This window comes from Danio rerio, chromosome 24 (assembly GCF_052040795.2).
Source record: "Danio rerio strain M-AB ecotype USA chromosome 24, GRCz13ab, whole genome shotgun sequence".
In the NCBI taxonomy this organism is placed as follows: Eukaryota; Metazoa; Chordata; class Actinopteri; order Cypriniformes; family Danionidae; genus Danio; species Danio rerio.
Genome location: NC_141044.1, coordinates 33,151,958 through 33,167,049, shown reverse-complemented (window position 1 = coordinate 33,167,049; position 15,092 = coordinate 33,151,958). Strand labels below are relative to the sequence as shown.

The following is a 15,092-nucleotide window of genomic DNA, read 5'->3' as shown; positions in this document are numbered from 1 at the left end:
TCACCACAGCGAGATGAACCGCCAACTATTCCACCATATGTTTTATGCAGCAGATGCTCTTCCAGTCGCAACCCAGTACTGGGAAACACCCATACACACTCTCATTCACACACACACTCGTACACTACGGCCGATTTTGTTCACCCGACTCACCTATAGGCATGTCTTTGGACTCTGGGGGAAACCGGAGCACCCGGAGGAAACCCATGCCAACATGGGAAAAATATGCAAACTCCACACAGAAATGCCAACTGGCCCAGCTGGCACTCGAACCAACAACCTTCTTGCTGTGAGGAGACAGTGCTAACCACTGAGCCACAGTGCCGCCGTATAGCAGTTTATAACATTCAGATTAGTTTATTTACTTGAATTAATTTATTTTCAATTGAAGTAATTGATGTAAAACAAATCATAGATGCAGCTAAAAAGGTTCAAAAGTGACCACTGTGAGAGATAAAAATGGTTAAATTGGTTTCCAGGGTTAAAATATTGCCCTTTAATAGAAAAACTAATTGCAAGAACTGTTTGAACATACTGTACAACAACCTTTACACAGCTGTCTTCATCATTTGCGGTGGTGATATCATGACTGTACAGTAGAATCACAGCAGCTCTTTAAACACCAGACTGAAGTTTAGCACACTTAATGAATGAGCACACCCGAATTGAGTTTACTTCCCATTTATTATCTGCAAACGTAGCAGTTCTTATCAGAACTCTGCCTACAATTAATCTCCAGTTACTTTCCAACCAATTAACTTTGTTTACATGTCAACTTTTCATTTTCCACCACTCTGTGGATTCAGCACATGTAATATAATATCATACTAACAATTACAGCAGGTTGTGCATGCATATGTTTGGTTTTTAAAAGGAAATCCCACCTGCTGATTGAGAACAACATGCACAGGGTCCCACTAATGAATGAAAACCATCTGTACTGTAGATTTCCTTTCTGTATGCTAAAAATACTTTTAAAAAATGATTTACCTGTAAGACTATGATTGTTTCTAGCTGCCAACAGTAAGTGGATCAGGCTACATCCAGAGTGTGGATATAACCTGGTGAACTCTCCTCATCTGAAACCGGCATGGCTGTTGGACAGAGCCCTGTGGCACTTCAGCTGCGCCATAGCAGATGGAAAATACAGCGAAGGCGGACTTGCACCTCTTATTGAGAATGAGAAACACATTACTGTGAGTCTGGAGGGAGATTTAAGTGTTCAAAATATAATACAAATACAATAGAAATAAAATATACAAATGAAGTAAACAGTGTTTTTATTGAATAATCACATGTAAAATAATACTGCTTAGTCTTCATTGAATGAATATTTCTTTTTTTTTATTTCAGTTTTTTATTTCCAAAAATAAAAATCTACAATTTTTACAATCAGATAGAAAAATACTTTTAACAGATATTACCCCATATATATCACCGATCCCCCCACCCCATTATACGCACATTATGAAACACAGAATAACTGTAGTTTATACCAACTATTAGATAAATTACATTTTTGAAAGAGTATTTCAATAAAAATAATCTTTATTAAAGTTACAAATGGTACAAGTTCTTATGACTGAATGCTTTTAAAATCCTCATGCCTCAAAAACACATGCAAAATAATAACTATATTTCTGAATCAACATTGCATATGCTGGGATGTAAGTATTGCGAATGATCATAATGCGATATCTGCAACGATATATTGTGCAGCCCTTTCTCAGATGGTAACATTTATGGTTAATTTACCTTTAAGGCATCCAGGGTGGAATAGAAAATTAGTAGAGAAAAGTAAAATAAATATGTAATTTTAAATAAAGAATAAAGAAACACACACGGAATGTAAGGTTAGTTTAAATATACAAAAAAATAATAATAAAAATAAAAAAATAAATATATATATATATATATATATATATATATATATATATATATATATATATATATATATATACATATTTTTTTGTATATTTAAACTAACCTTACATACATATTTTTTTGTATATTTAAACTAACCTTACATTCCGTGTGTGTTTCTTGGCATATATATATATATATTTTTTTTTTTATATTTATATATATATATATATATATATATATATATATATATATATATATATATATATATATATATATATATATATAATTTTTTTTTTTTTTTTTTTTTTAAGGGTTTTTTCACCTTTATTATGATAGGACAATAAATATTTCAGAAAGGAAAGCATTGGGAGCAGAAAGAGGGGAAGAATTGGCAAAGGACCACGAGCCGGGAATCGAACTCAGGTCGTTGTGAGCATGTCTGTGCTATATGTTAATTTACCTTTAAGCCATCCAAGGTGACTTCAGTAGATCGTCTTTATAAAAATCCTAAAAAAAGAAGGTAATGCATTCCAGCACTTTCTGAGTAAAAAAATGGGCAACAGGAAATTAAAGGGGTGGTCCACTATGATCATATTTTGAACTTTAGTCAATGTGTATTGTAGCTGTGTGAACATAAGCAACATCTCTGGGTATAATACACTTAAAGATCAATGCAAAGGGAGACATTGGCTTTTGCAGAGTTAGCTTAGCAAAGCCTACAGCGAACGGAGATTGAGGACTAAAAAAACTACTTCTAGGCAAGTGAGATCACAGGGGCTTCAGGTTAAGTACATTTTTCCACGCGCATACACCCTGCGCAGTGAAAAGGCATGGCCAGAGGCGCTGTAGTGCAGTAATGTAGCAGAGAAAGCTAAATTGTCGTCCAAACTTTGCTTTTCCACAGAGCTTGTTCTGTTTCTGTATTTGGGCTTCCAAATGACATGACACAAAAGAAGTTCTCACAGTTTAATTTTAATTATGTTCCAGAGAATTCTAAAAAAATATATAGCTAGCATTTGATGAAGGACAACTTCCAGATTCTCTCCCAGTTCAGTACAGGTTTCAGCTAAAACTCCTTCAACCGATGAAGCTGTGGATTGTGAGCCACAGTAAGTGTTTAAGTGTTTTTATTTGGTAAAATGTATCTATTATGCACACAGTTTTAAGCCTTAACAGTATGTTGTAGAGAGGACGTAAACAAAGAGGTAAACAACGGGAAATGCTGTTTGGCAGCGTTAACAATTTAGCCTCATTTTCATATTTATCAGTCAAACCGCTGTAAATACCCACAATCTTAATTAGCGATGCAGTGTTTCTCTATGCGGCTGCTTTCCCTGTGTTCTACAGCGTATCTTCATTATCTTAACTTTTGAGCGTGACTTTGTACTGTACTGAAATGTTTAATAAGTCAAAGTTTGCGGTAACCAAATGTGAACACTTTGGCTTGCTGTTTCAGATCCTTAAAGGGCTTCTCTGGACGGAAGTTTTCACTCATCTGAAACTTTGGGAGTTTCTTCAGGTGAACGTTGAGAAAGCTGTGGAGCAGTTTAGAAAGGTTCTTCAAGCTGGTAAACATTTAAAGTCGGCTAGCATATTCTTGGATTTTTTATTTTTTAATTTTTTTTGTCATAGTGAGAGTTAAATTGTGTGTTTGGCATATATAGGTAACAAACCTGTGGGTCCTGAGCTGGAGGGCAAGCCAAAACTAAAAGTCATTCAGGATTCACAGTTCAGACGCCTCAGTAACACTGTAGACATGCAACTGGCCTTGGAGATGTTTGGCCGACACACGTGAGTTTGCTATCTCTAATGGCCTGGCGTTTTATGTAACTAGATATTTATGTCTAAATCTTAATTACCTTAGGGTAAGCAAGATAAGCCTAATCACAATGATGTCATAATATTTAGATGGTCATAATATTGACATGACAGCCGATTTATATGTACTATAAATCTTATTAAATTAACTTGAATTAGGTCAAGTCAATGTGAATTGGCTGATTAAGCACACTTTATTTTTTTAACAAGTATTTTTTGTATTATATTATACATATATTAAATAAAATGTTGGTGTCTGCATCAAATAAAATTTACCAAAATGATATAGGCTCCCTTTTGCCTTCAGAACTACCTTACAAGGTCCTAAAAAGATTCCTTTATTTTGGTCTATATTGACATGATAGCGGCAACGCAGTGGCACAGTAGGTAGTGCTGTCGCCTCACAGAAAGAAGGTTGCTGGTTCAAGCCTCGGCTGAGTCAGTGGTGTTTCTGTGTGGAGTTTGTGGAATGTTCTCCCTGCGTTCATGTGGGTTTCCTCCGGGTGCTCCGGTTTACCCCACAGTCCAAAGACATGTGGTACAGGTGAATTGGGTAGGCAAAATTGTTCATAGTGTATGAGTGCAAATTAGTTTGTGTGTGGATGTTTCCCAAAGATGGGTTGCAGCTGAAAGGGCATCCGCTGCGTAAAAATCTGCTGGATAAGTTGGCGGTTCATTCCGCTATGGCTACCCTGGATTAATAAAGGGACTAAGCCAAAAAGAAAATGAATGAATGGCATGATAGCATCATTCAGTTGCTGCAGATTTGTTGGCTCCACATCCATGAATGCAAATCTCCTGTCACGTCCCAAATGTGCTGTATTGGATTAAGATCTGCTGACTGTGGTGGCCATTTAAGTACAGTGAACTCATTGTCATGTTCAAGAAACCAGTCTGAGATGATTTGTGCTTTATGACATGGTGCGTTAACCTGCTGGAAGTAGCCATGAGAAGATGGGTACACTGTGGTCATAAAGGGATGGACATGCTCAGCAACAATATTCAGGTAGGCTGTGGCATTGTCATGATGCACAGTTGGTACTAATAGGCTCAAAGTGTGCCAACAAAATATTCCCTATAGCATAACACCGCCAGCAGCAGCAAGATGAACTGTTGATACAAGGGAGAATGGATCTATGCTTTCATGTTGTTGATGCCAAATTCTGACCCTACTATCTGAATGTTGCAGCAGAGATCCAGACTCATCAGACCAGGCAACGTTTTTCCTATCTTCTATTGTCCAATATTGGTCAGCCTGTGCGAAGCCTCAGCTTCCTGTTCTTAGCTGACTTGAGGGCACCCAGAGTGGCCTTCTGCTACTGTAGCCCATCCGTCCATTATACATATATGTAGCCCATATATATATAAACAAATTGTTTTGTAACTGTTTTTAACAATTCATTATTTTTTCATTCAAATGTAAATTTTTATTATCTGTTTTTGTGTACTGCCCTGAAAAAATGAAATCTCTTCCTTGTTTTTGTTTTTTATCACAACAACAGTAATGGCCCTAAATCCATCGAAGAGTGCTGTGATTGGTTTAAGAAGAGTCTAGAGGAACTGAATGTGGAATGCTACAAGGAAATGCACAGTCATCATGAGAAGGCTAGTTTCTGAAAAACGTGTTTGTGTGATGCACAGATAATCTATTTACAGTATCTATGATGTCAGTCAGATTAGTTTACAACATTTCTTTCTTACAGGCTATAGACTGCATTGTGGGAACAGTCTGTTATGAAAGAATTGCTGCCCACGGTCCTCAGCTTGGACCTGTAACTCAGACAAACCCTTTGGTGACGAGGTAAATATTTCACACAGTCTTGTCTGGTCTTGACTACTTATTGTGGTCAGGAACCACCCATTTAAACAAGAAAGATCATCCGACTGTCATAAAGGTGCCACGCTCAGTTAATTTTGTATTTATATGACGTAAAAGACAAATGAACAAATAAGAATTTACAAATTGTACAAAATAATTAGCTGAACACAGAAAAGATCCTAGTATTTCTGATCATCTTGAAGAAATTAGGTCAAAACTGTACTATAATACAGTAGAGCAGGGGTCTCAAACTCAATTTACCTGGGGGCCGCAGGAGGCAAAGTCTGGGTGAGGCTGGGCCGCATAAGGGATTTCACAAAAAAAAGTCCTCAAATGTCATTATTAACAGTTTTAATTATTTCTTCTGAACATGAAGTGTCCTGAACATTAATAGAACATTGATTGAAGATTATGAACAGTTCTTCTGAACATGGCATCTTTTGCCTATTTCTTGCTGCCAGAGACTTGACAGCGCTTCTTCTCACAAATCTGAACCACATTTGGCTTTAGAGCGGAAGCAGTTGAGACCCTCAGTATGGCTTGAAGATGATCATCATTAAGTCTAGACCTGTACTTTGACTTATTGAAGTCCTGGGAAAAAAGTGGGGGAACTCACTCAAAACTTCCATTCCCTCACCTAAAAAAAGGTGTATATATGTATAAATAAAACACCCCCACGGGCCCCACCCCACTCCAGTCACATCAGTCTGTACCAGTCTGTATCTACCTATGATATATATAAGATGCAGGGCAGGCACGTGCACACATAGGGCTCAACCTGTGCAGAGCACATGCCCTTTTTAGTCTTGCATAGAAAGTGCCCTTCCAAAATGATCAAAAGTGCCCCCGGGACGCGACACACCCTCGGTCCCGCCCTTCAGTAGGCGCGCGATAACACCGCTCTTAAGTACGCGCGCGACAACACGGCGGATGAGAACGCGCGTGACAACACGGCGGGCGGGGAATGCCAGTGACCGCTGTGTACGGATAGAATCAGCGGAGCGGGGAGCGCTCTCTCTCCCCGCTCCGCTGATTCTGTCAGTGTACAGCGGTCGCCGCGGGCCACAAAATATTGCACTGAGGGCCGCAAATGGCCCGCGGGCCGCGAGTTTGAGACCCCTGCAGTAGAGTGTACTTGTAGCTATAACTTAAAAAATAAATTGTTGTTTATTTAAAAATTTTTATATGAATGAACTGGCAATGCATCTTGATGACCAAACTTTAATTATGCCATTGAAATATATATTTGATTTATTTGATTTTATTTATTTGATTTATTTTTTTAGTATTTTTGTTTGTTTTGTTTTCATTTTATTATTATTTTTTTTTAGTTTAGTTTAATTTTTATTTCATATTTCATTTAGTTTATTTTAATATATTTATATTTTCTTTTCTTTTTTGTTTTGTTTTATTTAATCTTATTTAGTTTAGTTTCATTTTATTTTTTATTTAGTTTAGTTTTCATTTTATTTTTAATTTTATTTAGTTTAGTTTTGTTTCCATTTAGTTAAAATTTCTTTATTTAATTTATTTTTGTTTTATTTTTTATTTAGTTTAGTTTTTATTTTATTTTAAATTTTATTTAGTTTAGTTTTGTTTCCTCGTTTTATTTTTTTATTTATTTTTTATTTAGTTTAGTTTTTTATTATTTTTTTATTTTGCTTTATTTAGTTTTATTTAGTTTAGTTTTAGTTATTTTTTATTTTATTTAGTTTTGTTTAAATTTGTTTCTATTTTATTTTTTCTTTAGTTTAGTTTAGTTATTTTTTATTTTTTTTATTTTATTTAGTTTCATTCATTTTTATTTTCATTTTTTATATTTTTATTTAGTTTTATTTATTTTTCTTTTTTATAATTATTATATTTTAAATTTAAATTAAACAGTTTAAATAAATTAATACAATAAATAAAACAAAAAAGTATGCCAGAAATATGTCCAAGTTAACATTTATATGTCTAAATATAACAATTTTCCATCTGATGAGAATAGCAGATTTACAGTTTGGCCTTGTTTTGTTGTTTTAATGATTCAGATATTTTACCTTCCCATTTGAGGACATGACCATGGAGCAGGAAAGTCAGCTGATGCAGGATCCTAACAACGCTTGTCATCTGCTCGCTCATAATGGATGGGTGATGGGAGACGATCCCCTTAGAAACTTTGCAGAGGCAGGTCAGTCAGTAGTTATGAGTGTGCTGTTGACATAACATTGCAGATTCACAGTTACACATGTAGCAAAATTAGCCCATATAATTATAGTCATAAATAAACGAAAAATCTTGTTTTCAGAAATAATATGCTAAAATTAAGTGTTTTTTTTTTTAAAAACAAGCAAATGATTTGCCAATGGGATAAACAAAATAATCTAGTTTTTCATTTTGAAATGATTATTTAGCTTACCCCATTGGCAGAGTATTTTGTTGCCATTTTGTCATTCATTTTCTTTTCGCTTAGTCCCTTTATTAATCAGGGGTTGCCACAGCGGAATGAACCGCCAACTTATTCCGCATATGTTTTGTGCAGCGGATGCCCTTCCAGCTGCAACCCATCACTGAAAAACACCCATACACTCTTATTCACACACACACACACACACACACTACAGACAATTTAGCTTACCCAATTCACCTATGGACTTGTGGGAGATACCGGAACACCCGGAGGAAACCCACGTGAACACAGGGAGAACATACAAACTCCACACAGAAATGCCAACTGACCCAGCCAGGGCTTGAACCAGTGACCTACTTGCTTTGAGGCGACAGTGCTAACCACCGTGCCGCCCTATTTTGTTTGTTTGTAATTAATTTTGGCATCATACTTAATACATGACAATATTTTTGGTTTCTAGATTTAAAAAAATTGAGGTATTTAGACTAAAAAGAGACTCAAAATCTAAGTAAGACAAGCATTTTTGCAGTGTAAAAAAATTAAAACAGTAAATTAGTTATTTCTCAAATGTCAAACTACATATATTTATAACTATTTTAATTACTTTTTTACTAGTAACATTTTTTTTTACTTCCTATTTGTCAACTACCCATGTGTGTATTTCGGTATCTCTTGAACAATAATCAAATACCAGCATGCTGGCAGGCCAACAAAGATATGCTACAGTTGCATGATCTTTCTGATAACTGAGATTGCTGAGTAACTGCAACTTTTACACTGATTTATCTGTCTGATAGGGTCTACTGTTTACCTCAGAAGAGAGCTTGTTTGCTGGGGCGACAGTGTTAAGCTCCGCTATGGCGACAAACCAGAAGACTGTCCGTACTTATGGGCTCACATGAAGAAGTACACTGAGATCACAGCCAAACATTTCTCGGGTGTGCGCCTGGATAACTGCCACTCCACACCCCTTCACGTGGCCGAGGTACATGCTCAAGTTTCCACTATTTCTGATCTGCAGTCATATTTATATTTAAATGACCTCATATGATGCAGGCAGGAGCATTTTGCAAAGTCATTGTAGATCTGTAGATAACAACTGACGCTGGTGGAAACAGATTGTGTTGTGTAACTTGTCCCACGTCGTTTCTTTCATATTTGACATTCTCCGAATCATTTTCATTTCTTCTGAAGGTGTTTTTTTTGTGTACAGTAAGGGGAAATAAGTAATGAACTTGTCATGTTTTATTTGTGAAGGAGCTGTTGACATGGAATTAAACCAGATTTAGCTAAAAACACAAACAACACAAACTTAAAAATAAAATGTGTTATGTGTAATAACAATGCAATGACACAAGGACAGAAGTACTGAACTACTGAAATGCATTTAATACTTTTTTGGTGATGGCAGCTAAAAGACTCCTCTCATATGGTAAATTAAGTCATGTGCGTTGCTTAACTGTGATTTATTTATTTTTTTAACAGACTTCAATAGAGTTTAGTAATCTTGATGGTCCTTAAGGTCTCGTCAATCAAATCTGAGCTTTATTTTGTACTTTCTATTAGATTCAAGTCAGGTGATTGGTTGGGCCATTCTAAAGCTTGATTTTTTTTCTCTAAAAGCATTTGAAAGTTTCCTTGGTTGTGTTTTGAACAAGCGGCAACCTCCCGCTCTCCCTCGGGAAGCCAATACGGAAGTAACTAAAGCTGCAATTCATCGACTCGCCTTGGGGGGCTGGCTCCAGGAAGTCCAGGTCATTTCTGACTGCAATGGGAAATTAGCCATTTTTTAAAGCTGATAAATACATTCTTACAGCCTGATACAAAAGATGGTCTTGGTGCCATGATTAACCTTCATGACAACTGTGAGGGGGGTACATTTTTTTATAACTCATCCGTTTAATTTTTATTAAGTTATATTATGTCTGCATAATTAATAATTAAGTGCGTGGCCACTTGAGTGACAGCTAGGTCTCGCTGCTCGCTGTCTCGTCACCTCAGCTGATTACGGCTAATTAGCCGATGAACTCGGCATATACATTGCATTTTTGTGTTGGTTAATGTTTCTTTACACAGTCAATTCCCTTTTGGGATTATTTCCTGCAATTATCAGATGATATGGGATGCTGTGTGCACTTAATTGTACTCACAAACCATTCACGTGGCAACCGTTTCCCTGGTGAATCTGGTGTATCTCTATAAATGTATTTGTTTTATTTAAGGTCATTTATCATTTATAATGTTCTTTAGACCTGAAATTCACTCCAGAATCTGATAGATTGAGTAGCTATAGGCTCTAGAACATTCATCTGGAGTTTTGTCATACAGTGTTATGCTGGATTTCATCAATAGCCTTGCATTTACTAACACAGACTATAATTGAAGTGTTTGGATGTATTTCCAGTTTTCCTCCTGTTGAAAAACATCAAAAGAACAATGTTTAGTGGCTCTTCGTATTACAGCAGTGTTTTAAAGTCTAAAGTCTAAACACTGTATTTATATAGTGTACAACCAAGCACATGTGGTCAGAACACAAACTAGTCGCAGGTGATAAAGTATTAAGCGTTTCTCCTAAAGTAAAGTCTGTCTGCAGGGTCCAAGCTAAATGCCGGCAGGTGTCTGTAGCTCCGCTCACTCTCCGCCTCTTTGCCCTTGCTTGGTATCCCGCCATGGGTGCGATAAAAACAAAATGTCGACAGTTGGCTGCGCCTACTTGTGGCTTCTTTTGTGCTCTTTATCCACCTACCTTTATGCGCATTTCGGATATGCACATTTAAAGACAGTTGATGGAAATGCTGAGATTTGCATAAATTAAAAAAATGCGCATAAAATAAACTGAAGAATAAACTTCTTATTTGCACAAAAAATGTGCATAAACTACGATGGAAACACTTTTACCGAACAAATTCCAGTATGTGCATTAAAAAAGGTCATGTGATTTTGTTATAAGAGATCATGTGATCATAAAAATGTGTCTGAATGGACAGGCTGGCCACACTGTAAAACATCTGAAATGTTGCTTTGGTCATTCTAAAATGCCTTTCCATTTCATTTTTGGTGTTATTATATTATTAATGACCTCCAGAACCAAGAGCGTCTGTGGTCCGTGTCTCATTCCTACAAATGTCACCACACGTTCACTGCGTGTCTTAATTGCCTTCTGAGGTCATTTATTAAATGAGGAAAAGAGTTATGCAGCTTCCCCTACCCCTTGCCCTACCTACCCAGTTAATCAGGAAGTGACAATTTTGTTCTCCTTAAAATGGATTTTTCTCCTCCGATAAATGGATTTGCTGCATTATTAATTAATTTACAATGAGGAGGGGCAGAGGGTTGCTGAATAACTACTGAAAGATTTTAGCTGCTGTCTGGGCTTTCACTGCCTTTCTACACCTCCCTTTCCTCATATGTTCAATACTTTTACCCTGTATCATTTCATTTTATGACTAAGGTTGTCACGATTTCAATTTTTGAATTGTCACGATTTTTGAATTTCATGCTCAATCTCAATTATCGAATCAAAAAATAGAGTTGTCGATGCTGCCTTGCCCTATGTCTCGTCAGCTTGGCTTGCCAAGCGAGAAAAAAAAATGCTTGCTGAATTGCTGTGAGTCAACCTAACAGCTACAACAAACAGGCAAAAAATACCGTCAGCATGTAAACTGCAGACGCGGGAGACCCGTCGACAGAACTTGAACCCCCTCCTCTTTCACTGAAGAATGTAAAAGTATTTTGGATTTCCAGTAAGTTCTGTTGACAACGTTTATGTTGTTGGCAAAAAAAAACAAAAAAAAAACAGAGCAAGCTCTGCTATTTTTGTATACCACATTATTCTAGCGCCAGCAAGACTAGCAGGGCATCTCCGCAAGCACCACAAAAACATTTATCTGTTAAACCGACAAGTGTAACACAACTCTTCCATCTTCATTTGGAGTAAAACTTCCAAGTAACTTAACACGTGCAAAGGCAATTACAAGCGCGGTACGAGTATTTACAGCCACGGACATGCGACCTTACTCAGTGGTAGAAAACTCTGGTTTTAGGCATGTAATTAGCGTGCTAGAACCGTGCTACGAAATCCAAAGTGGAACGCATCTCCCAGCTACGGTGATATCCTCTATGTACAATAATGTGAAGGAGAAAGTTATTGAAGGTCTTTGAAGTGCACATTTAGTAGCCTTGACTACAGATTGCTAGACCTTCAGAGCAACACAGACCTTCATGACTGTCACAGCGCTCAAAGGTCAGATATTACAATACTGCATAAAAGTCTTAAAATGGTATAGCTTGTGCTTTCAATTTTCAAACAGAAGCCAAAAAATAAAATGAACAATTACATGTAAATACAGGGTGAGAATGTGGTAAAGTCTGAAAACATGGTAAAAATCAAGCCAGGGCTTTTCTTTTTTTGGATTGCTTTTTAAAACTGTCGGTTGGGTTTAGGGAAGTTGGTGGGCGTTGGTCAGTTAGTGCTTTTGAAAACACTATTGGTTGGGTTTAGGGAAGGAAGAGGGTGAGCCAGTCAATCGGTCGGTCAGTCAGTCAAAAGCGGCCTGTGGTGGAATTACGGAAGAACAGCTGGCAGGAATGAAACTCATGAGAGAAATCTGAAATTGAGATCTGAAAAAGTGTACTCAACAGCCTTAAGTGGATTCCTAAAAAAAAAAACGGAAAAAAAAAAACGTAGCTCCTGGGATGTATTTTGCACCCTCCAGAAATGTATATAGCGGCACTTTTTCAGAATAAGCCTGGGTTGATTTCTTTGGTTGTTACTAACATCTGGTGATAATTTCAAGTCAGCAGCACCTTTAGAAATATGATTTAAAATGGTGACATGTTCCGTACTTATTTCCTCACTGTGTATATATATTTGATATGTGATATGATGTATGTTATGTCTGTAGGCCATGTTAGCCGCAGCTCGAGTGGTCAGGCCCAATCTTTATGTGATAGCCGAACTCTTTACAGGAAGTGAAGAGCTTGACAATTTGTTTGTTAACCGGCTGGGGATAACCAGTCTCATCAGAGGTACTGCAGACTGCAAGAGGCATTTGTTTGCACTTGATTTTAAATGTGTCTTTTGTTTTTTTCCTTCCGCTTCTTTTTTTTATCTGAAACATTCATGCCATACCATTTAACCATTCCATCATCTGTTTTGACCTGATTAATTTCATGCACAAATAACACCTCCTTAACATCATCATTCTTTACTAATGAACCTGCTGTGTGTCATTTCATGCTTTATGTGTGCACATGTGTTTGTATCTATCTATCTATCTATCTATCTATCTATCTATCTATCTATCTGTCTGTCTGTCTGTCTGTCTGTCTGTCTGTCTGTCTGTCTGTCTGTCTGTCTGTCTGTCTGTCTGTCTGTCTGTCTGTCTGTCTGTCTGTCTGTCTGTCTGTCTGTCTGTCTGTCTGTCTGTCTGTCTGTCTGTCTGTCTGTTTCAATCCACCCATTTGTTGTTCTGTCTTTCATTCAAATGTTCTTTTATTCTACTTATTATTCTGTTCATCTATACATTAATTTATCCATTGATTGTCTATTTGTTTTGCGGTTCTGTCTATCATTTTGTCCATCCATACATCCATCTATGTGTTGATCCATTTGTCTGTTGTTCTGTCTGGCATTCTATCCATTTTTCTATCTACCCATCCATGCATCCATCTATCCATTGATGTCTATTTGTCTATGGTTCTGTCTTTCTATTCTTCATTCTATCTCTCCATCTATATATTCATTGATCTGTTTATCTGTCTATTTGTCTATGGTTCTGTCTGTCTATCCATTATTCTATCTATCCATCCATGCATCCATCTATCCATTAATCTACCTATTTGCTTATGGTTCTCTCTGTCTATCCATTATTCTATCTATCCATCCATCCATCCATCTATCCATCATTCTATCTATCCATCCATATATCTATTAATCTGTCTATTTGTCTATGGTTCTGTCTTTCTATTCGTCATTCTATCTATTCAATCATGCATCCATCTATCCATTGATCTGTCTATTTTTCTATGGTTCTGTCTTTAAATCCATTATTCTTTCTATCCATCCATGCTTCCATCTATCCATTGATCAACCTATTTGTCTATGGTTCTGTCTGTCTATCCATTATTCTATCTATCCATCCATGCATCCATCTATCCATTGATCTGTCTATTTGTTTATGGTTCTGTCTTTCTATCAATCATTCTATCTATACATCCATAAATCCATCTATCCAATAATCTGTCTATTTGACTATGGTTCCGTCTTTCTATCCATCGTTCTATCTGTCCATCCATACATCCAACTGTCTAACCATTGATCTATCTTTCCATTCTGTCATTCTATCCATCATTCCATCCAATGATAAATATATCTATTTTTTGATCTATCTATTTTTCTATGGTTCTGTCATTCTATCCATCATTCTATTGGCCCATATGTCTATCTTTTTGTTGATCTATCTATCTATCTATCTATCTATCTATCTATCTATCTATCTATCTATCTATCTATCTATCTATCTATCTATCTATCTATCTATCTATCTATCTATCTATCTGTCTATCTGTCTATCTGTCTGTCTGTCTGTCTGTCTGTCTGTCTGTCATTCTCTTCATCCATACATCAATCTATCCATTAATCTATCTATTTGTCTGATCCTGTCGTTCTGTATATCATTTTGTTCATCCATACATTCATATATCCATGACTTATTTGTCTGGTTCTGTCTATCATTCTGTCCATTCATACATCAAACGCTTCATCGATCTATCTATTTGTCTATGGTTTTGTCATTCTATTTATCATTCTGTCTATCATTCTTTCTCTTGCTGTCTATTGGACTGTTTGTCTGGTCATCCGTCCATCCATTTATCCTTGTCTATCTAACCCTGTGTGAGTGTGTTGGATGGGCTGCAGTATATGTTGGCTGTGGCTCGTCAGCACAGGCCTGATCTGTATGTGGTGGCTGAGCTCTTCACTGGCAGCGAGGAGCTGGACAATGTTTTTATGACTAGGCTTGGCATTACCTCCCTTATCCGAGGTAAGTCGCAAAGAGAATGGGAAATGACTTTGCAAAAATAAGAAGCATGCCTTGTGGAAAATAAAGATTTATAGCAGGTGTGGCATGCTGTTGATTATTTACTGCTGTTAGAACAGGGTGGGTTGTATTTCACTCTGAATATTCCATAGATTTG

The 15,092-nt window shown here is 36.7% G+C and overlaps 1 protein-coding gene across 36 annotated transcripts in view; it reads left to right on the top strand.

Annotated features, from left to right (window-relative positions):
* The window catches only part of aglb (amylo-alpha-1,6-glucosidase and 4-alpha-glucanotransferase b), a 76,058-nt gene that overhangs the window by 16,764 nt on the left and 44,202 nt on the right, over positions 1-15,092 (top strand). For 19 of the 36 annotated variants that reach the window (XR_015525144.1, XR_015525136.1, XR_015525141.1 and 16 more), the window contains exons 6-13: positions 1,015-1,196; positions 3,323-3,434; positions 3,531-3,657; positions 5,187-5,289; positions 5,388-5,485; positions 7,537-7,676; positions 8,693-8,880; positions 12,800-12,923. Coding sequence is in view for 2 of the 36 variants with exons in the window: in XM_087309768.1 (XP_087165894.1) it covers positions 1,015-1,196; positions 3,323-3,434; positions 3,531-3,657; positions 5,187-5,289; positions 5,388-5,485; positions 7,537-7,676; positions 8,693-8,880; positions 14,815-14,938 (1,074 nt within the window). In the remaining 34 variants the exon portion in view is untranslated. Of the gene's footprint in view, positions 1-1,014; positions 1,197-3,322; positions 3,435-3,530; positions 3,658-5,186; positions 5,290-5,387; positions 5,486-7,536; positions 7,677-8,692; positions 8,881-12,799; positions 12,924-14,814; positions 14,939-15,092 lie in introns of all 36 variants that reach the window. The other 17 variants (XR_015525153.1, XR_015525152.1, XR_015525129.1 and 14 more) reach the window with 1 other exon arrangement.